The 22,442-nt window shown below is 39.3% G+C and overlaps 1 protein-coding gene and 1 pseudogene across 1 annotated transcript; both read left to right on the top strand.

Annotated features, from left to right (window-relative positions):
- The first annotated feature begins 1,535 nt into the window (after positions 1-1,535).
- Positions 1,536-12,802, top strand: LOC111319457 (bile acid-CoA:amino acid N-acyltransferase). Its single transcript, XM_088726352.1, has 3 exons — positions 1,536-1,583; positions 2,764-3,250; positions 10,757-12,802. The coding sequence occupies exons 1-3, from the start codon at positions 1,536-1,538 to the stop codon at positions 11,590-11,592; spliced, it is 1,371 nt and encodes a 456-aa protein (XP_088582478.1). The 3' UTR covers positions 11,593-12,802.
- Positions 12,803-14,193: 1,391 nt separating this feature from the next.
- On the top strand, positions 14,194-16,518 carry LOC111337920 (uncharacterized; annotated as a pseudogene).
- The last annotated feature ends 5,924 nt before the right edge of the window (positions 16,519-22,442 follow it).

The following is a 22,442-nucleotide window of genomic DNA, read 5'->3' on the forward strand; positions in this document are numbered from 1 at the left end:
TCGTGCTTTTCCCCCTTTTTCACGTAAGTAGCACTAAGTATTCGTAGTTAGTACATCAGTTGTTGAACCGTTTGCATTTTAAGCTTTCAGTTTAATTGCTTGTGAAGCATGATTGAACAGTCTTGTTCGACTAATTATTAGATTTGTTCGATGAGTTGAAATCGTCTTTTAACCTTTGCGGTTAGAAAACTTACACTCTTTCATGCACCGGGGAGGCCGCACGGACCTCTTCCTACTCCAAATTTTGGCTAGAGCCTCTTTTTCCTCCGCGTCAAGATAACATTCTTGAATTTTCTTTAGTTTCATTTGTTTCTAAATCACATTCCTCTCGGCAGTCTGAAAGGATCTGGCAAAATCTTTCTTCAGTTAGCTCTAAAAGACTGTTGAATAATCGTATCGAATCTTTATCAATTTCACAAATAACGTCACTTTTCTTGCATTTTGCTTCTTCGCTAGATATTTCGAAGAGAAAACAGCTTTCATCTATTATGACATATGTTGTACCAAAGAAATAATTTGCGTTTATCGCAGGTGAAATGAAGATAGAGAAAAAGTTGGATTTGCATTTGATTGCATAAATTCCAGTATGTGATGACTGATTCGTCTTATAATCATACCCAGGCAAGGGTACGGGCTCTACATCGCTTCTATAGTTAGTACCTGATGGATGCACAGGTGTATCTGCCTCCTTTTCAGAACTCACAGCCTTAAATAGCTCCTGCATTGATGTAAGAGCTTGTTCCTCGGTGCTGTCGTATGCATCCACTGAAGCGTACATATAGATAGGGAGAGTGCCAGCTTTGTCTTTCGTGAAAGAATTTCGTACGGACTGTTGCCTGAACCCTCGTCCAGATTCATTTCTCCAATCGTGAAGGCGTTTGATGTCCTATTTATTCAGAAACGTAGTTGGCTCTCGTGGCACCGGAAGTAAGTCTTCGTACTTGACTGAAAGCTGTGATGGTAGCTAATAGTGTTGTTTCTCCCGAGTGAAGCAAATATAACCAGGCAAAGCAATTATCTTTAAGGTCTCATCTGCTGCCTGAACGAAATTCATCGCACAATCCATCACAGTAGGTGCGTCTGTCACCTGTCGCATTTCAATATTGAAATACTAGTTAACGAGTGTAACAAATGTTCTTACATCAAAAACTTTGAGCAGATGAGGACATTCTTTACTTAATCGCGTTCGGAGGCGATGGGGGAAGTTCTTGATGAAAGTTGCTAAGGCGACTGTCTTCGCAGCTGGAGTTCCCTGTGTCTCCGGCGCGCTCACTGAAGCGGCATTCCTTTGAAACAAGTTTGCACCCCGAGGCAAAATCTTCAGTAATTTGGGAGGTGCAGTCATAAGGAGCGAGCTCCCAAGAAGGTCTTCCGTAAACGGATTTTTCGCGGACACAACGGAAAATACTTAGACCGATTAATATGGTCTTTGACGACATTTGTCACAATTAACCTGAATGACCCTGAATCACTTTCTTTATTGGAGATTTTCGACAGCTGCAACTTACCAGTCACTGTACATGTCATGTTATCTCATGACCAATGACGTAATCAATTTGAAGGGATTCACAAATTTACCGGAAGTAAGGATGTTTTTCCAGCCGGGTACAAATTTACGTTTTATTACCTCCGAAACTGTTTTTACGCATCGGTAGAGGTTAACTGAAAATTTCAAAACCTTGCTAGATAAGTGTTTATGACTGGGTAATACCCAGTAATTAACAACAAACTATCGCCTTATTTATTTCTGCTCCCGGTTGCCGCTCTCATGTAGATACCGCATTCCGCCCCTTGTTCTCCCGCTTCCCTCCCTCTCCCGCCCCTTGTTCTCCCGCTTCCCTCCCTCTCCCGCCCCTTGTTCTCCCGCTTCCCTCCCTCTCCCGCCCCTTGTTCTCCCGAGCTCCAGCCCCCCTGTCCCCCTCCACTGAAGTCGCTTACTCGATTTGACTAGCAACTAGAAGAAATTACCAAGAAAGTATGAGACTTTTTACATGAAAAAAGTTCATCTTTGCACCGGAGGTCACCTTAAAAAGAGTCCACATACTTTGCCGTGAAACTGTTAATATTTTTTACCCTCAGGTCAAGGATACAGCCCCAATTTCACTGGAAATTACTCGTTAAAGCCAGGTTCACATATGATCGCAGACGATCGCAGGCGATCGCACTCGATCGCCAGCGATCGCCAGCGATCGAGACCGCCTCCCAGTTAGCTCAATGGATAAAGCGCTGGACTGTTGTGCGGGAGGTTGGTTCGAGCCCCGGCCGGACCAACACTCAAGGTCTTAAAATAATGGAGAAGAATATGCTACCTTTCTATAACACAGTCTGTGTCATTGGGCATAAATTCGTTTTGAGCCCTCCTCAGGATTAATTTAACTCTCGCCTAGCGGCTCGGGCCAAAATGATTATGAGTCTAAGTCGCACTCAAATCAAATCTATGTTCAGCTGTTTGACCCTTGTGTTTTGTGAAGAGTAGGAGGGAGAGTAAGTCATCTTGTAAATAGATTTTCATCCAAACTAAAAAATTCAAGCGAACTAGAAATCAAGCTTCTGACAGAATCAATTCGATGTTAATTGGGTGTTGAGACTGATTATTCGCAGTCTAATTTTGGCCAATAGATTGAAAACACATCGCTGCATGTTAATGACTCCTGCCGAGAGGCCAAATGGAATAAAGTAAACAAGAAGGATGTAAGAGAAATCATTTTAGTTCAGGGTCGTGGACTCGGAGCATCTCAAGTAATTTTGTCCTTAATTTAAAAGAAGACGCTTACCTTGTGGCCGAAATTCTCACTCATCGACAAAATAACCAAGATAAAGGTATTTCGACTCAAATCCCTGCAGAAGATTACACTAGGGGCAGGAGTTGTTGGTGATAGCGGGCAAGTGTTTGAGTCACACGCTCACTTCATCGCTGATAAACACGGCCAGGTTGATGTTTGTCGTCATCCGTCTGTGGGTGGATCTTACAGCGGAGTATCAGCCATGGGACTGTTATGGAGCATGATACCTGCACTGGGTCAGAGAAAAGGAATTCGACTGGTGAAATCTGATGTCACTAAACCTTACAATTTCACCCTGAACTGTTTTGATGGTCACATAAGTCCGCAGGAATCAAGCTCTTCCCAGCCTTTATCAAGTAAAACGTTTGAGAAGGGGTACATGGCGAATGGAGTGAAAAGGATTCCTGTGAAAGAAGGAAGAGTCCGTGGGACTCTTTTTCTTCCACCAGGTGATGGACCTTTTCCCGGTGAGTTGCGAAAGCTTTACGCTTATCTAAAAAAAAAAAAAAACTCGACTAGTCAAGACTAGAATAGTGTTTTATCGATTAGAATTCAAAAGGAATTGATCGAATAGCAACCGAAATCCGATTTATAGTTTTACAGGTGTACGCTTATGTCGTGATATCTTAAATGTGTCTACGGTGTTGGGCGTAAATCGCTTAGGTTTTTACCACAAATCACTTTTTGAGTGAATTGTCTCTGTATTATCCATTAGGTTGGAATTTTGAAAATATTTTGTGCTCTGCGATTTCAACCGAATCAGCAGAGATTAATTTCATTCATTGCGCGCTGCAAATGTCTGTCTGCCATGTGATCTTGAAAGAATAAAGAGATGTAAGATGTTTTTTTCAATGGTTTGAAAACTTTTCATTAATGAGGGTATTCCTAGACTATCTTAGTTGTCTCAGTCTCCTTGGAAGGCTCATTTTTTATTCTCTATGTAACTCCAGGCTTAATCCTCATAAGAGAAATTCTCTCCCTCGCTGAAAAGGAGTAGCATATACTTAGGGCTAATTTCACATTATGCAATAACAGGAAATATGAAGTTACTTAGCTAAAACAGTTTTAAGGAAAGATTAATGAAAAGAAACGAGACCCTTACACCATGGCGCATTTCCCATTTCACCATGTTGTTTGCACATCATTTGAACTTACGTTGACTGATCGCCTTTGGCATTCTATTGGAAAGTATAGTTAATATAGCATCTAAAAATGGTGTATTCTGAAAAACTATTGATGCAATGAGGAGGTTACTATTGAAGTAAAAAAAAAAAATAATAAAAATAAACCCTCTAGGGTGAAAGACGCGAGACAGTTAAAAATCTCCCTTAACACTAGTGTTTGTTGTTTAGATGTGCTATAGCCTCTGGTAATAGTTTATAACTAGAATTTCCCATGTGAAAGTGGGTGGGGGCGTCAGAGATTGAAGAAAATGCTAATGCTACGATTCGAAATGAACGGTATAATAGGGGTTGGTGTGGCTTTTTTAAAAGAGAATTACGTGCAAGTTTAATTGCTTGTAAGTTGTGAAAGTATTCTTCAATGCTGAACAAAAGGAAATACAAGGATAAACGGTGTCATTCGCATTGATCAACCCTTGTCGGCGCTCTCCATATTTTATGTTGTAAATATCGCAATCAAACTTTTTGTCCTTCTAAACTTGTGAACCGCCTTCCGGCAAGACCAACACATTTCGAGGAGTGTTCAACGTCATTGAGCTAACGACAACTTGATGTTGTGCTCGAGAAGTTTTCCTTTGACTCAAAGGTTGAAAAACAATCGCACTAAATGATCGAATGGATGCTCTCCACAGATAAAATCGTCTCAGAATTTGTCTCAAAACCCAAATAGGGCAAGGTTTCCATAGAGCCCCATACATCAATTATGCAAAGAGTGTTATGAAATGGAATGTAAAATTAATGTAAGCGGTTATATGGAAATGTGTCCCCCAAACGGTCGTTTAAGTTTGCAGGTGAATGGTTAGTTTCGACGAGCGATCCACATTTTGTTGAAAGGTAAGCTTCAAAGAGCGATCCACATTTTGAATCTATGATTGCAAGTTTTTCTTTGCCCTCAAAAGGAAAATGTTACTCAATGGTCGAATTATCTACCTCAAGGAGCAGAGATTTTCACTCAACGATCATATTTAACGTCTCAAGTGGCGAAGAATATTGTGAATAATTTACCTGTGGTAAATGAGTCGCTTTCGACATACAGCAGGTTGAGTTGGCTTCATATCTTTCTCTCCCTTTTCTCGAGACCAGCAAGCCGCCGTCGGAGGTTTACTCCGAATGAAAGCTGTAACGAAGTTTCCAGAAATCAAGGAATCAATTAAGAACATTGATTTACCGCATCGCTATTTTGTAAGTTGCGCTAAAAACTTCTCCATGTTCCGGAAAGTCTATTTGAGTTTTAGTATAATTTCAGAGTTGAGCAAAGAGTTTCCAGCAATCTGATTGGTCGAGCGGTTCCTTATATGAGGCTATTTAAACCGCTCCGCGCGGTTTATATAAAATGTTAAACTAGCATGTTAATAAATATTACTAAAATGTTATGATTTTAGAGATTTCTCTGTTTTTCAGCTCTGAAATTTTACTAAAACAATTATACGCCTCAGGCTCGGTGAATATATATATCTTATTAGACGTTTTGTTGTGTAGTATCGCTGAGTATTTTTACGAGTTGTGCCGTATTTTGACGAGCCCGAAGGACGAGTCAAAATACAAATAACGAGTAAAAATACTCAGCGATACTACACAACAAAAACGTCTAATAAGTTATTTATCATCCAACACACCAAACTGTTATTTCAGTGCGGGCGAATTTCGCGGATGTTTATTTACGGGGAGTGCGTGACAGAAGTATGCGAAGCGGAACGGAATTTGCGCGTTGTTGTGTTGCTGTTTCTATTTTCTTCATTAAATGAAGAAATCTTTTGGTCGTCAGGCTCTTTTTCTTCGTTCGATTCATCTAATGAACTTGGATCTATATTTGCCAGCCATTCTGACTCTTCGTCGTCGGAAATATGATTCAAATTGTCCGCCATTTGTGTTTTTTTTCCTAACTACAATCCAATTTTTCGCTTGCGCGATGAGAGAAAACCTTTATAACCGGTACTACAATAGACTAGTACAAATACCGCGTGATATTTGTACTCGTCTAGGGCGTTATTTGCACTCGTCTAGGTGTAGTTGGATAATAATGTCGAATAATCCCCGAGACGAAGTCGAGGGGATTATTCGACGATATCCATTTCGCCTTCGGCGAATAATTGTTAAATATTAAAGATATGCATACGGTTTTTCAGAAGCTATTTTCCAAGTTTTAATTTTTTTGGTTTTTTTTTTCCAATTTGTGCTTTTTCCTATTTTTGTTTTTTTCCAATATTTCACTCATTTTGGCGGACAAAAAAATGGCAAAATTGAGAGGGTAAAATCGCACCTTATAGTACATGGCATGGGGTTATATCAAGTTAATCCAGCAGAAGAACAAGGTTTCTTCTTCAAATAACTCCAATAAAATTTTTGGGCCACTCAAACTACCAAATTGTAGGACACCAAGTAAAAGTGACTCAGAGGTCACAACGCGCTATTCCTTGTCACGCAACTGGAGGTGAAAAATCAACAATGCGCACGTGGAAAAACAAAAAGTTAACTTTGACCAACATTTGTCGTTTCTGCTGCTCAGGTTAAGGTTACCATGCACCTTCAGGGGTGTTTCGCGTGCAAGCGATGTAGCGCGTCCGGTTTAAACTGTAGATATCTCAACTCCTATATCAAATTAAAGCTTACAGGACTGGCTATCAGACTATACCAAAAATTTTGAAAACAAAAATGAATCGTCGAATTTTTCACGACTTCTAAGACTAGGTTTACACTAGAGGAGAGTTTTCCGGATTCGTAAATGTTTCCGGATTCATCAATTTTGGAGTATTCGGATTCGTCGGCGTTTACACTGAAAGGATATTCGGATTCCTGACCGTTTACACACAACGACAACTCCGGGAACGTTCGAAATAGAATGGTTACCAAGCCCAGTGTTGTTTCGTCGTTCGATCGACAAAGTGAAAATGCCTCCCCCAAAAAAGGCAGTGTGGTAGATCCAGATGCCACTGAGGCAAATTTGAGTTGGACAGATGCCAAGCAGTCTACGTCGTCGGCGATTACTGAGTGTGGCTGACGTTAAACTTCCTTGCAATAATAATTTGCGTTTCTTCAGAAATACTGCGGTACACATGATAAAATTGATCGCCTGAACCTGCAACAAGATTAGGCAACCGGAGACCGCTAGCATTGTTAGCACCAGATCCATTTTGGTTTCACCGCAAACTCAAATGATCGCAGGTAGAAATAATATCCGGATTCGAGAAAAAAAGCGGTTACACGACAAAACTTTCCGGATTCAAAAGTTATCGGATTCAAAGTTCCCACTTTAAATTCCGGATTCAAAATCTCCGGAGACACGACCAAACCGGGAAGTTTTTATTTCGGATTCGTCCACTTTCGTGTAAACGGCAGAATGAATCCGGTACTAAAACGTTTCGGATTCATCAGGAATCCGGAACAATTTCCTCTAGTGTAAACCTAGTCTAAATGCGAGCGCCCGAGTCACATTTTAAGAGCTACAAGTCAAAGGGAATTTGTTCGATTGCTCTCAAATTTTGACAGTAGCTAGTTTTACATATAAATAACAAAAATGTGTCTCCGAATTTCTTATTTCTAATTGTTTTTCTCAAGAGCGATTTTTGTACGATCTCTCCACATTTTTTTAATCCTATTTCAAAAATGTTCTGTAACTTTTCACTGAAATTGAATACGGCAAATGGCAGACACGTTGTTTTAGCGCTTTGGCCCCGGAAACGGAGAAACGCGTTAAATAAGCGAAAAACAAACTTCGCTTTGACATGTAACGCTCTTAACTAAGATATAAAATCTATTGTGTATATATTATGGCAATCTGAAGCTACTCTGAACTTGTTGGAGGGCCTCATGGATGCTGTGGTTCTAACCTGACAAATGCTTTATGTGAGGCGATAGAAACATGCAGAAGAAGCATCAAAAGTCACCTGAAGTTTCATGACTGCTTTGATTCAACATTGAAAACAGAGACAGATCTTCTTCCCACCAGGGCAAGTAACATCTCAATATTTCTTACGATTTCTTATTGATTCTGTAGACGTTATGTAGTGTATAAACAATAAGAGAACTTGAGAAGCTACCTAACGATGGTCATTGAAGGCATTGTACATTTAGTTTTCCTTCAGTTTTTTTTTTTTTCCCGAGTTATATTCCCTGCATTAATTAATAAAAGTATGAGAAAATTAGGTTGTTGACCGTGGTGATGACAGCGGATAAAGACTTGCTTTTAGTTATAACAAGCATTTTCATACTCGAGTCCCCCAAAAAACGTTCAAGCATGATTAAATGTTCCCAAAGAAATAAGACGAAGAAGGAAGAGTGCTAGTGTTTCTGGTAACGGACCCGTGCTCTTGCAATTGTTGCCTAGGACTTGTGGGCCTGCCTGTCACGCGAGCCTTATTGGACATTTCGAGACAGCGGAGGGCAGTTCGCTGCAGCGAATACACAAACAATATTTGGCGCTGATGCACGGTAGGTACAAATTTATAAAAAAATATTCAAATCAAAGTGTAAATATTGGAAACATCTTTATTTTACGATTTGTATCCGTCCTTGGCCGCTTCGAACTGGACGATGTTACATTTTGGCTTGTTTTGTTTCGAAAACAACCACTAAAATTTTAAATCTCAGTTAACCTGAGTAGCAGAAGCGTCAAATGTTGGTCAAAAAAAACTTTTTATTCAGATTGGTAACGGTATTTTGCTTCCAAAGGGGCGTGTTATCCATTCCACGTGAGCGTTGTTGATTTTTCACTTCCAATTGTGTGACAAGGAATAGCGTGTTTTGACCTCTGAGTCATTTTTGTTTGGGGTCCTACAATTCGTAGTTTGAGTAGCCCAAAACTTGTATTGCAGTTATTTGAAGAAGAAACCTTGTTCTTTCACTGGATTAACTTGATATAACCCCATGCCATGTACTAAGGTGCGATTTTACCCTCTCTATTTTGCCATTTTTTTGTCCGCCAAAATGAGTGAAATATTGGAAAAAAGCAAAAACTCCCCCAAAATTTAGATTGCAATGGAATCGAATAAAGAGCCCTTCAGACTGTTTATAAATACGTGCTCTTTTCATTAGGAAAATATTTGGTCACATTTACTATTTTGTTTATTTTCAAGCGACGTTCAAATAATGGTTGTCTAAACCTCGTGAAGCTGACGTGAGAGCCACAAAACCGATTTTGCCGTCGTTCGTGAAAAATAAAAATGCAATTGAACTCAAAGTATATTTAATAGAAATAGTTTATTCAGGCCTATATCCTGGCAAAGTTTGGAAACTTACGATTTTTTCATAATCCACAACTCCGGGCGATATTTACGGACGGCTGCTCTTAAGAAACCAGTAAAGTTAGGTCGCAGACCAATAAAGTGGAAAATAAGAATCTTCCCCTAACTTCGTGAGAGAGCATTTTTGCCTAACACTTCAATGCTTCTGAATGCATGAAGATGGACTTGATCGATATCTTGGCATCTCCATTCGCGAATCGGCAAAAGCAGCAAAACATAGAAATATCTCTTGTCTTACTCGAAAGTCATCACCAAACAATTCATGACCTTGATGACTACTTCCACAAGCAATTAAAGACCCCTAGAGGAGCAGGACGGCTGTATGCAGCCGTTGCTCGAAATCGATCGATATTTCCACCTGCATTCTACATGATATCATCACAAGCACGCCGGATACAAAAAACGTAATCTAATGTGTATGTCTCCGATCTTACATCCGACAGATTTTGGCTTTTTCACGCAATTATATATAAAGAATATGCTGCTGCCTCGCTAGGGTTTGCTAGCAATAAACTATCATTGACGTCGTATGACATTATCCAACGCAACGAAATGCGTTTATAAAGATTTTGAAAAAAATCACAGCTCTAAAATAGAATTTTTGTTTAGAGGCTGTGCGAGCATTCCTTGTATACAACAAAAAAGTTTGTTTTGTTACGAAAGTTTCCCTCGTGTTTCAAGATCTTTCAAACTCGAACGGTATTTCGGTTAACATTTTGACGTCAGTTTGTATCCTTGTGATTTGCATAGAGCCTGAGTAAATCGAGGCTATGCGAACAAGGTGAAGTCTAAAGTTAATAAAAACTTCGGCAGAAGCGTCTGTACTCTATTCTTCAGCCTCAAACTTCCAGATATTATTGCTTGATTATCTATTACTTGGGCTATTTTACAACTAGATGAGTTGCTCACATATGACTTGAATCAATCTTGCATGAAAAAACTGGAAGCATTTAATATAGTATTGTCCTTCACCTCTGTTGTGTTCTTGAAAATTACAGTGAAGGGATTCACTCGTGGGATACACAACATAATTGTAAAATCCATTAGTTTAATTTTTAGAAAAAACTTAGTTCTCAAATTTGTTCAGCGTCAATATGTCTCCTTTCCTCTTAAAATTAAATTCAATTGAATTGTGCGTTGAGTGAAAAATCTTTTTAAAATCTAGCTAATCCTTAACAAAACTGAGTGATCAGTAAAAATATCGAGCTCTGTAATGAGCTTTTAAATTGTTTTCTGACATAAGTCGACCTTTGCTCGCGGCTGATTTCCAGGCAGGAAGTATATTGGAACAATCTTTAGGCCAACAAGGTTACAAAGCAACTAACAACAACCTTCTAGAAAAGTTACCAAGACACTCGTGAAGGATTTGTTATCGCGCGTCCGACATTTTGAGTTGCCCAAAGTTGGTGAGGGCCATGCACAGGTCTTACAGTTTCTGCCGCCTCTCGTCGGCAAAAGATTACTACTGAAACCAATCAGTCTTAAGATTTAGGGATTTCGCTGCACGTATTTACTTTACCTTGCATTGAAGAAGTCAATAATACCTTTGTAGGAGTGATAGATCTGCTTGGTGGTGGAGGCGGATTAGTGGAATATAAGGCTTCACTGTTGGCATCTCATGGATTCGCTACTCTTGCGTTAGCCTACATCGGTTATGAAGATCAGCCACTGTCTCCATCTTCCATAAACTTGGATTACTTTCAAGAAGCTGCTAACTGGCTTGTAAGTCACCCTAAAGTCCTTCCACATGGCATAGGCATGCATACCATTTGCTATGGGTCATGGATTGCGCTGTTGATGGCAAGATATCAGATTGCAGCAATAAAGGCCATTGTTGCTATTTCACCACTGGTAATCGCCTACCGTCGCCCTTTCCAATTCAAAGGGAGAGTCTCTAACGTGATCCCCCCTAACAATAGTAGAGTGCTGTCTTCAGAGAAAGGTAGCATCTGGCGTTTCGCTCTGTCAACTGACCTCGGCTACATGAATCCAACAGTCTCCAAATACTCAGCTATAACACCAGTTGAGAACATCAATTGCCCAGTGATGTTGATTTCTGGAACTGACGACTTGAACATCCCCGCTGAATTTGCGGTGAATTTAATTGTTGATCGCTTGAAGGAGAATGGAAAAGAACATTTATGCATTAATCTGCGTTATCCTCAAGCTGGACATCTCATCGAGCCACCTTACTCTCCTCTTTGTGATTCCTCTTTCTACAAACCTTTTAAGGAGTTGGGTGGTGACTCTTATGCAGCGTGGGGAGGGGAGACTGGTGCACATGCCTGGGCACAAGAAGACTCTTGGCCAAAGATTTTACACTTTCTGCGAAAACATCTCCGACAGAATACAGAGAGTGAGTATCGAGAAGGAACATGTACTGATTAAGTCTACAAAGGAATACCTTAGAAATAGGCCTCCGTTAGTTTTAAAAGTGCCTATAGTGTATCTGAATCGTATCTGGGTAACACATCAGGCAGAACGGAACATGATAAACTAGTGTCGTAGGTAAATATGAGTAAATGCCCTCTCTATATATATATATCCGTGGAAAAGGGAGGCGGAGAGGTGGGTAACTATGCAAAGTGTGTAGCTCCGTTGATAAGATATCCTAGTATAGAGAGAGCTGAGGCACCATTAGCAGCGGTGATAGGTATCAATTTTTCTGCCTTTTTTTAAATTTTGACTAGCTTTGCTAGGTTTTCACTAGCAATTCATATTATAATCGTCATTATTATCATCGTTATTGTTATCTTTTTTATCTTTATCATTCAGTCATTGCCATTCTCTGGTGATTAATTTTTTCGAATTTTTTAAAGCGGAATTTTTCTAAGAGTGAAACTCCAGCATAACCAAGTTATCCTCGATATCTAACTATCTTGTCTTTATTCTGATAATAGGCGTGTGGTAGTGGAAGTGAGCATTAAAGAAACTGCTAGTTTTAAAAATATTGTGTGGATTATAATTTCATCAAAGCAGTATTAGAGACTCACGTAAAGAGGAGAAGCTGTTTGGGAGGAAGACAACTATAAGAACCCGTAGCATATTGTAGCCTTCGATTCGTTTGAGTTTTTTGTGTGTGTCTTTTGTTTTCGAATTTATATGCATTCTTGAAGTACAATAAAGTAATGGAGCAGTATTGAAGTCAATAGTAGGTGAAAGTCATCCAAAAATGATACTAAAACGAGAAATTTCATTTACTTCTCTTTTTTTATCACTCGTTTGCAAATGAAAAGATAAATGCACTTACAGGTTACCTTGGCCCCTGAATCGATATCTGGTTTTTTCTAAACGGTTCGATACCTGTACCCGTTTTTAGATCAAAACAGCTAAGAAATCCTATCCCGTCGGGCAAATACCTATCGATGTGAATTAAAAGGGAAATACCTCCACTTCAAACCAAAATTGCTCGCTCAATGAGTTTCATTTTTGTACGAACTAGATACTTTGATTTTGCTCCAGTCAAGCCATGGTATGCTATTCCAGTTAGTAAAGTAATTGTGACTCGCTTAGCTTAGCTGGGGAATTTTCCAGCGAGATGTAACATCGTTCCTTCTTGACTTGGTTGTACAAAGTAATTCAATAAAAAGGTAATGAAATCTTTTACAACGAAAAAAAGTTTATTGGCACTTTGATTTAGGACCTAATCACGATGATATTGACATCACATTTTTTTATTATTGAAAGGTAGCAATATTCTTTAGTCTTCTGGTATTCTTTAAGTAATTGAAACACATTTCCAAGGTTACCGTAAAGTGTTTCTTCCATTTCCCTGTCTCCAATATCTATAGCGTCGGCAAGGGCTTTCTCTTAATTGTCTTTAGCCTTCTTGTATTCGCCAAGTGATTCAGACACATTTCCAAGGCTGCTGTGGCATGCTCCTTCTCCTCTTCTATCCCCAATTTCCAAAGAAATGGCAAGGGCTTTCTCGCCATAATATTCAGTCTCCTGCATGGATTTCTTTAAGTGACTTAGACACATGTCCAAGGCTACCGTACAATGCTGTTTTCATTTCCCTGTTTCCAATTTCGATTGCGACGGCAAGTGCTTTCTTCCAGTTTTCTTAACCCCTCTGGTATTCCCCAAGTAATTTAGTTACATATCCAAGGATAATGTAATTCGCTTTTCCTGTCTCCAATTTCTATTGCGATGGCAAGGGCTTTCTCGTAAGTTAGTCTTCTGGTACTCTCCAAGTGACTCAGACAGAGTTACAAGGATAGCGTAACATTCTAATTCGTTTTCCCTGTCTCCAATTTCTGTTGCCATTGCGGCTTCTTGTAATAACCTTCAGTCTTCCGTACTCTTAAAGTGATTTAGACACAAACCAAGGCTACCGTACAATGCTCTTTCTATTTCCTTGTCTCCAATATTAATAGCCACGGCAAGAGCTTCCTCCCAACTTTTCTGATATTCTTCAAGTGATTCTGACACATTTGCAAGTTTCTGTGGGCCCTTACTTGTTTTTTTCTATCTCTAGTTTCTACAGCAGTGGCAAGGGCTTTTTCGTACTACCCTTTAGCCTCCTGGAATTCTTCAAGTGATCCAGACACATTTCTAAGGCTATCGTACAATGTTTTCTCCTTCCAATCTCCAGTTTCTATAGCGACGGCAGGAGCTTTCTCCCAGTTTTCTTTAGCCTTCTGGTATTCTGCAAGTGATTTAGATGCATAACCAATCATTCCATAACATCCTAACTCGTTATTCCTGTCTCCACTTTCTATAGCGATTGAAAGGGCTTTCTCGTAATATCCTTTAGCCTTCTGGTACTCTCCAGGTGGTTCAGACACATCTCCAAGGATTATGTAAAATCCTAATTCGTTTTTCCTGTCTACAATCTTTATAGCGATTGCAAGGGCTTTCTCGTAATATCCTTTAGCCTTCTGGTACTCTCCATGATATATATAGCCCAGTTGTGCGGTCAGTATTCCAGCTTCGTGAAACATTTCAAGAATTTGGCTGGTGTTTCGTGCTGAGTTTGAGTAACCGGAGATGGCAGGGTATGCATTTAATATTACCACGGTGATATTAGGGTGATTACTGGCGTCCAGATTGTTCAGTAAAACTAAGGTTTCATTGTATAACTCAGACGCTTTTCAGCCACGGCCTGTCAGGAGGAGAAATTTAGTAACACCTAAACCTATCCACATGGTTTTGAGGATTCCCTCTGAGTTTTTCATCACGGCACTGTCTATTATAGGTGTGAATGTAATGTGTTGTGTTGTTTTAGCTCAACCATTTATTTAGGACAAAAGTAATACACATAGCAAAACGGCGGGAAAGATATTGCACGTAACAATTCACGCTATGTAAACAACGCGTAACCAAGAAATTGTCCCATTTTGTAATCGCACAATCAGATACTTTTACACTGACGTGAGATAAAAACAAATTGAAACAAACTTGAAAGATAGAAAAACAAACAAGAAGATCTAAGCACGATTTCAGGTAACAGGCTTCACCTTCCTTTTCTTAAAAAGTAATTTTTTTCACCGACACCTGTTTACTTGGGCACACAATACTTTTTCCTTTCTTCATTCCGAGAGATCAACAATAAATTTCTAATAAGATACTGACTCAAAAGTTGATTACTATCTCTCCGTAGGTAAGGTGGAAAAATATTACAAATGAAAAATTTGCTCTTACGGCTTTTTATGAATATCTGATTCTGTGTGATCGGTAAAAAAATGTACTAGAGTGAATACATGTAAATCAATTTAAAAACCTGACCCTTAAACTCATAAAGGTGATATTAACAAATAGAAAAGAGGTAATTAGAGTTCTCAGAATTGTCAGACAGAGTTGAATATTGCGATCTAACAAAAAAGACTCGTAACTGATACTTAAGGAAATGCGTATCACTTAGAAGGGAAGGGGGAGCGATCAGATTTGGGGAAGTAAACGATTTACAGGGGGTAAAATGGCCATCAAATTCTTAATGAGATACATTGAAAAACTCATGCAATTCGCTAAAAAATTGTCGCTGTTGCTCTTGTCGACATTGTCCTCTGTCAATCTATCGATTGCCCGATAAAACTGAGGACTTGAGGGCTGAGGTGGCGTAGATGTATTTATTTCATACGCATGTCTTAATCGAAGTCCAGTTTTTTTTTTCAAGTAAAAGGAAATCCCACTAGTTTAAATTTGTGATTGGATTCAATCTCTAAATCCTCAACCATGATATCCTAGCAATTTCCTTTTCGAACTCTTCAATTACCTGACAAAAGCGAGAACCCTTTTGAACTAGGTTATTAACTGCTTGCATTTAAGATGTGATATCATTTCAATCGGTCGTAACATTTCAGTCACATGTAACACCTCTTAGTAATTCCTCACCGTGATATGAGAATATAAGCAAGGGTTTTTTAAAACTTTTGACGATAAAAATCAACGGTAAAACACGACGTTTCGACAGTGCTTCGGTCATTGTCAAGTGAATGAAATGAAATACAGTAAATATATGTCTATCTACACGTAAGAAATACAAAAAAAAAGTTTGCAGGTGTAAACAAACGATAAAACTGCAAAGAAAGTGCTAGTAAAAAGCTAATTAAAAACCTTAGCACGAATTGAATCAGACTGTACATTGAGAGCAGGTCTTAGCTTGTGAATAAAAAACATCTCCTAGACGAGACAGTCAAATTTGTTCGTGCACCTCATTAAGGTGCTAACGTTCTTTGTAAGATCCTTTGGAGTCAAAGAATGTTTGTCGCGAAAATGTTTGCCAATTGACAAATTGACAATCGTTAGAAATATCCTGATAATCTAGTCAATTCTACCATTTCACGGTTTGTTGCCGCCAAAGTATCTGATCAACCAGTTTCCTTACCTGCTATCAGCGATCGATCGGACCCCATTCGCGTTGTCCTACCGTATAAAGATCAGGCATCCGCTGATATTGTTCGTTCCCAACTTAAAGATCTAAGTCATAGGATCCAGACGACCTTACAACCTGTATTTGTTAGCCAGAAGATTGGTCGAGACCTCAAATTGCGAGAAGCTAAGCCGCCGATTGTGAACCAACAGTGCCTTGTTTAGAAATTTCAATGTGACCTGTGCGATGCAGGTTATGTTGGTTTCACACGCCGTCATCTACACCAACGTATTGAAGAACATAAAAACTCCTCTTTGTCAATTGGCAAACATTTTCGCAACAAACATTATTTGACTCCAAAGGATCTTACAAAGAACTTTATCACCTTAATGAAGTGCACGAACAAATTTGACTGTCTCGTCTAGGAGATGTTTTTTATTCACAAGCTAAGACTTGCTCTCAATGTACAGTCTGATTCAATTCGTGCTAAGGTTTTTAATTAGCTTTTTACTAAAACTTTCTTTGTAGTTTTATCGTTTGTTTACACCTGCAAAAATTTTTTTTTATATTTCTTACGTGTAGATATACATGTATTTACTGTATTTCATGCCATTCACTTGACAATAACCGAGGCACGGTCGAAACGTCGTGTTTTACCGTTAATTTTTATCCTCAATAGATATGAGAATAATGATAAAAATATACACGTGCTTTATTATCCCTAAAATAAACAATCCCAAAGTAAACAATTCACCTCGTAATATTCTTAGTAAAGGAATAACTATTCACAAACACTAGGAAATATGCGCTATACTTTAATTATCCCTAAAATAAACGACGCCTAAGTAAGCAATTTACCTCGTAATAATCCTTTTAGGGGCATAACCATTAACAACGAGCTTAGATGACATTCAGTGCACTTTTTGAAACTAAATTCCCGAAGATATTATTTGTACTTAGTAAAAGTTTCATCGATGATCATTAAATTTCCAAAGACCAAATGGACTGTGGACTATGAGAGATTGATTTTACCCTGTTATCATATGAGGTTACTTTTGCGACATGGTAACCGTACAAGTGAAATACGGAATGATTAAAATGTTAGTTTTAAGTTAGTTAGATGTATACATTTATTTACAACTCAGTTGTTTAAAAAAAACTGTAATACCTTTAAGTGTAGCTGTGGTTAATAATTACGTTTCTTGTTAAAAAAACAAATGAGATTGAAATGACACATCCTTCTCAAAGCCAGCAGTACATGTCATTGGATGGAAGGGCTCGACACGCTGAACCAGTCAGTGAATATGCTTCTCTCAATCCATCTACACGCTGTTGGGAGATTCCTTCAGAACACGTGACTTTAGAAAAGATCGTTTGTAAAGGTAGCCAAGGCAACCGTTATAGTTCTCCACGGGAGACAGAGGAAGCCACTTGTTGCTGTTAAAATGTTGAAAGGTATCAAGTACTTCAAATGAGTTGTTGCAGTAAAAATTCTAAGGTAACAACCCCTCCCTCCCCCCTACCAGAAAAAAAAAAAAACTGAAAATACTGTCGGCAAACAAACAAATTACTGTCCTCGTGGTATTTCTTTACGTCAAATTCCAGCGACGATCGAATTAGTCCAGCTAAATCAGTGGACGTCTTACCAAATATATGGGTCTTATTTTTACTGGTAGGGATAGATGAACAAATAAAACACCTATTATTGCTTTGCACGATCTTCTTAGGCGTCTCTTCCATAGCACGTCGCAAGCCGCAAGGGTTTTCCCGCGAAAGAAAACACAACCTCTCCTGTGATTGGTGCAGCGTATACAATGACAACTATTTCATTGGTCCGAGCAAACAAAAGCGCAACACAAAGAGAAAGGAATGTATGTCGGTTTGAAGCAGCCGCGTGGGGACGGGGAGCGTTGCGTGACTCCGGCCCGAGCGGCTGCGAAGGAGACTAGAATGATATGGGCGGAAATAAAAATATATAAAAAAATCAACATTCATTTTTTTTTTTCTCCAAATTTCGGGACATATTGCTAACATGGTAATGATCAATTTGTGCTATTAAATAATCTGCCATATCCTGTGCTAATGAGGATAATTGACTTTTACCTGGAATTTTGCATTATTATTTTGCCTTATTTTGTGTTTTGAATTTATTTTATTCAGGAAAGTCCTTGGATTCAATTCTAAAATCTATATATTGCTGAGGAGCTCATTTTATACACTTTAAAATAAGATATTGTAAGTGTTATTGCTGTAAACATTTCTTGAGATATTAAATAAAAACCATAGTTAATCGATTAACTATGATAAAAACTGAATGTCAAAACTAGCTGCGTTTTTCCGCCCGCCGGCAGCCCGTTCGGTAGAGAGTTTTAAGGGGCACGTTCCCACACCGGACATATGAGGGGTGATATTAGCGCAAAATTAAGTTTGGAATTTTATTATGCTCTTTGCCGACGCTGTTCGTCAAAACCTCGATGCTATTATTCGTGTCCGTATGCTGTTATGCGAAACCTCGATGCTATTATTCGTGGCCGTATGCTGTTATGCGAAACCTCGATGCTATTATTCGTGGCCGTATGCTGTTATGCGAAACCTCGATGCTATTATTCGTGTTTCGAATTATTTTCCTCTTAATACGGGTCTTCTAAGAGCTCGGCCGCTGTGGTCTGGCGCGAGTGATAAATTAAGAGCCAATGAGCATAAATATCGAGAATCCGCCGACAGTTGCTAAATTTCGTAATTCGTTTTATTTTTTTTCTAAAGGACCCTTTTAGACTAGGTTTACACTAGAGAAGAGTTTTCCGGATTCGTAAATGTTTCCGGATTCATCAACTTTGGAGTATTCGGATTCGTAGGCGTTTACACTGAAAGGATATTCGGATTTCTGACCGTTTACACACAACGACAACTCGGTTTTTTTTTTCTGATTTTCTCTCTAGTAGGGCCGCCTAAGATCTTCACAAAGTTCCATAAAAATAGGGTGGGACATTCTAAAATTTTCTCTCCACTCGCTAGCTACCGTGACATTTCCCATCATATTTGTCCCACCAGGCACTTGTTCGACCTGGCCTAACCCAAAACCGTCTCCGCCTTCGATCCTGCCATCTACGTCGTCGGCGATTAAGTGTGGCTGACGTTAAACTTCCTTGCAATAATAGTTTGCGTTTCCTCAGAAATACCGTGGTACACATGATAAAATTTATCGCCTGAACCTGCAACAAGATTAGACAACCGGAGACCGCCAGCAATGTTAGCACCAGATCCTCCATTTTGGTTTCACCGCAAACTCAAAAGATTGAAGGCGGAAATAATATCCGGATTCGAGAAAAAAAAAAAAGCGGTTACCCGACAAAACTTACCGGATTCAAAAGTTATCGGATTCAAAGTTCCCACTTTAAATTCCGGATTTAAAATCTCCGGAGACACGACCAAACCGGGGAGTTTTTATTTCGGATTCGTCCACTTTCGTGTAAAAATCAATCCGGTGCTAAAACGTTTCGGATTCATCACGAATCCGGAGCAATTTCCTCTAGTGTAAACCTAGTCTTAATGAACCTTTTTTGAAAATTGTATCAAAAAGTTCTATCGTGTTGTTTTTTCTCCGAAAAAATCGAAAAGTTCGAAATACGCCCAAACGACCGTTGTCCCCCCGTACAGCAACGCGATGCAATCCCGCTTTTAAATTTTGTATGCTAGCAGATGGTCTGTTTTTCTCTTAGAAAATATTAATTTCTTGTTATTTTGTTACGTTTGAGTCTGAATATTAACTCGTTGAAATAAAGTACTCCGCGTCTCTTTCGCAGAGGTAAAATGAAGGTCAAATTCAGTGACCTATGAACAGGTCTGCTATATATAGTTACAAATCCTAATACTCATCATCGTAAAGTTTTATCCTTGTATTTTAATTCCTCCAATTCTTTATCGCTAGAAGTGGCACTTTCAGGTTTACAAGAGTGTGGGCTATTTCGTCAAAAATGCGATGCGAACCACTGAACAGCTGCCACGACGCATTGAAAGGCCTTTAAAAAGGTCTTGTATGATATATTTACAAATCAAATTATATATCATCGTAAAGCTTTATCTTTGTAGTGTAAGTCCTCTAAGTTTCTTTCTTAGCCCGCCATAGGCGGCGCGTCTAGCTTGAAAAGAGTTCGGGCTAAAATGACAAAAAATGTATTGCGATCCGTTGAATGGCTGTCGCGCAAGAGGCTATGTATTTGGTAGCCTGCGTACATCCGGTTATATTACCTGTAATAACCGTCTGCGCATCAGTGCACAAAAGCTTGTGTGAAGACCCCCTGCATAGGATTTTGTGACCGTTGGTGATTGGTAGTTCTAACTCTACTCCTGATTGGCCAAAGGTTCTAGTTTATTGTTTCATGTCAAATTCAACATAACGTCCAACGCGTCGGGCGTTGAATTCAAGGAAGAGCTTTGAGAAAAAGCGTTTTCTGAAGTCAAATGGTACTTTGAAATCGAGAGTCTTTTGCCGGAGCAAAAGAAGGCAATAAGAGTTTTTTTTAGTGCAAAAAATGTGTTCGTTAACCTGCCTAAAGGATACGCGAAGTCTTTGATAAGGGAGTTTAGAATAAACAGCGGCTGAACTCATGCTAGTGCACGAAGGAATGTCAAGATTTGCAAACATCTAATTTGGATTTCCTCTGGACTGTTACGTGAATTGTTACATGAATTCATGTTTACCGAGAGCTGTGTTGGATTGGGCGTATTTTGAGAATCTTTTGCACTCTGAATCGATGAGTAGTTGTTAAAATCAGGCGTTGTAATTGACCGACGAACTTGGTTCGGCGTTGAAGTCGCTAACACATTGTCAACTTCAATGCGGTTCTTCTTCGGCGTTAACTCGTTGGCATCGCTACATGCAGTCCTCCTACGTGTACCTTGGAGAGCTTCATTGTCTGGTTTGCCACATAGAGCGCCTATTTCTGATTCTACTTTTGCTTGTTGATCTATGAATGATCTTCGTTTTATCAATAGTTGACGACTCACATTTTACATCGAATTTAGCTTTTCCGTCAATAAGATATCTTTCAGTGTGGTGTAAGTCCCTCCGAGAATATAAAACACAAATTATTTCCATATATAAGAGAACAGTCATCAATAAAAAAAACTATTTCTACTCGAGTTCTAGCTAGGTGAGAGGTGAGAAACACGTGAGACGACTCAAAACAAACATCATGACACTTGAGTAGACCTGGAGCCGAGATATATGACCAATCAGATGGCACGTAAGAATGGGCTAATCACAGCGCGTACTCAAATCGGCTACACTTTCACACAAGAAATCGTGCACTGTTGCTAAGACGGAGTTTAGAATAAACGGCTGCTGAACTCAGGCTATGTATTTGTTACATTCCTGGCCAACTTAAAAGATTTCCCTTGACCTCTTGCGTGACAGTCTTTCAACGGATCGCATTACGTTTGTAGTCATTTCTTAGCTCAAACTATTTTAAAGCTGGACGCGCAACCTATGTCGGACCAAGAAAGAAACTCAGAGGACTTAGACTAAAAGAATAAAGCCTTACGATGATGTAAATTAGGATTTGTAAGTATATATGGCAGACCTGTTCATAGGCCACTGAAGTTGACATTCATTTCACCTCTGCGAAAGAGACGCGGGGTACCTTATTTCAACGGGTTACTATTCAGACTTAAACGTAAAAAAAAAAAAAAGCGGGATTGCATCGCGCGTTGCAGCGTACGAAGTTGCCGAAGTCTCATAATTTTTATTTTTCATTGCTGTAAAGGGGAGGGGGGGGGGGGGGGGCAACGGTCGTTTAGGCGTATTTCGAACTTTTCGATTTTTCGGAGAAAAGAAAACACGATAGAACTTGTTGATACAATTTTCGAATAAGGTTCATTAAAAGAGTCCTTTAGAAAAAATAAAACGAATTACGAAATTTTTGAACTGTCGGCGGATTCTCGATATTTATGGCTAGTGGCCCTAAATTTATCACTCGCGCCAGACCACAGCGGTCGAGCTCTTTCAAGACCCGTATTAAGACGAACGTAATTCGAAACACGAATAATAGCATCGAGGTTTCGCATAACAGCATACGGACACAAATAATAGCATCGAGGTTTGACGAACAGCATACGGACACGAATAATAGTATCGAGGTTTCGCATCACGGCATACGGACACGAATAATAACATCGAGGTTTTGACGAACAGCATACGGACACGAATAATAGCATCGAGGTTTCGCATAACAGCATACGGACACGAATAATAGCATCGAGGTTTCGCATAACAGCATACGGACACGAATAACAGCATCGAGGTTTCGACGAACAGCATACGGACACGAATAATAGCATCGAGGTTTCGAATAATAGCATAGAGGTTTTGCATAACAGCACACGGACACGAATAATAGCATCGAGGTTTCGAATAATAGCATAGAGG

Source organism: Stylophora pistillata, chromosome 7, assembly GCF_964205215.1.
Source record: "Stylophora pistillata chromosome 7, jaStyPist1.2, whole genome shotgun sequence".
In the NCBI taxonomy this organism is placed as follows: domain Eukaryota; kingdom Metazoa; phylum Cnidaria; class Anthozoa; order Scleractinia; family Pocilloporidae; genus Stylophora; species Stylophora pistillata.

Bases quoted from the DNA above. Each gene is read 5' to 3' on its own strand.
- LOC111319457 (XM_088726352.1), top strand. From the start codon at position 1,536: ATGACCAATGACGTAATCAATTTGAAGGGATTCACAAATTTACCGGAA. The intron at 1,584-2,763 runs GTAAGGATGTTT...TTAATTTAAAAG, and splicing joins GATTCACAAATTTACCGGAA to AAGACGCTTACCTTGTGGCC. The intron at 3,251-10,756 runs GTGAGTTGCGAA...ATACCTTTGTAG, and splicing joins AGGTGATGGACCTTTTCCCG to GAGTGATAGATCTGCTTGGT.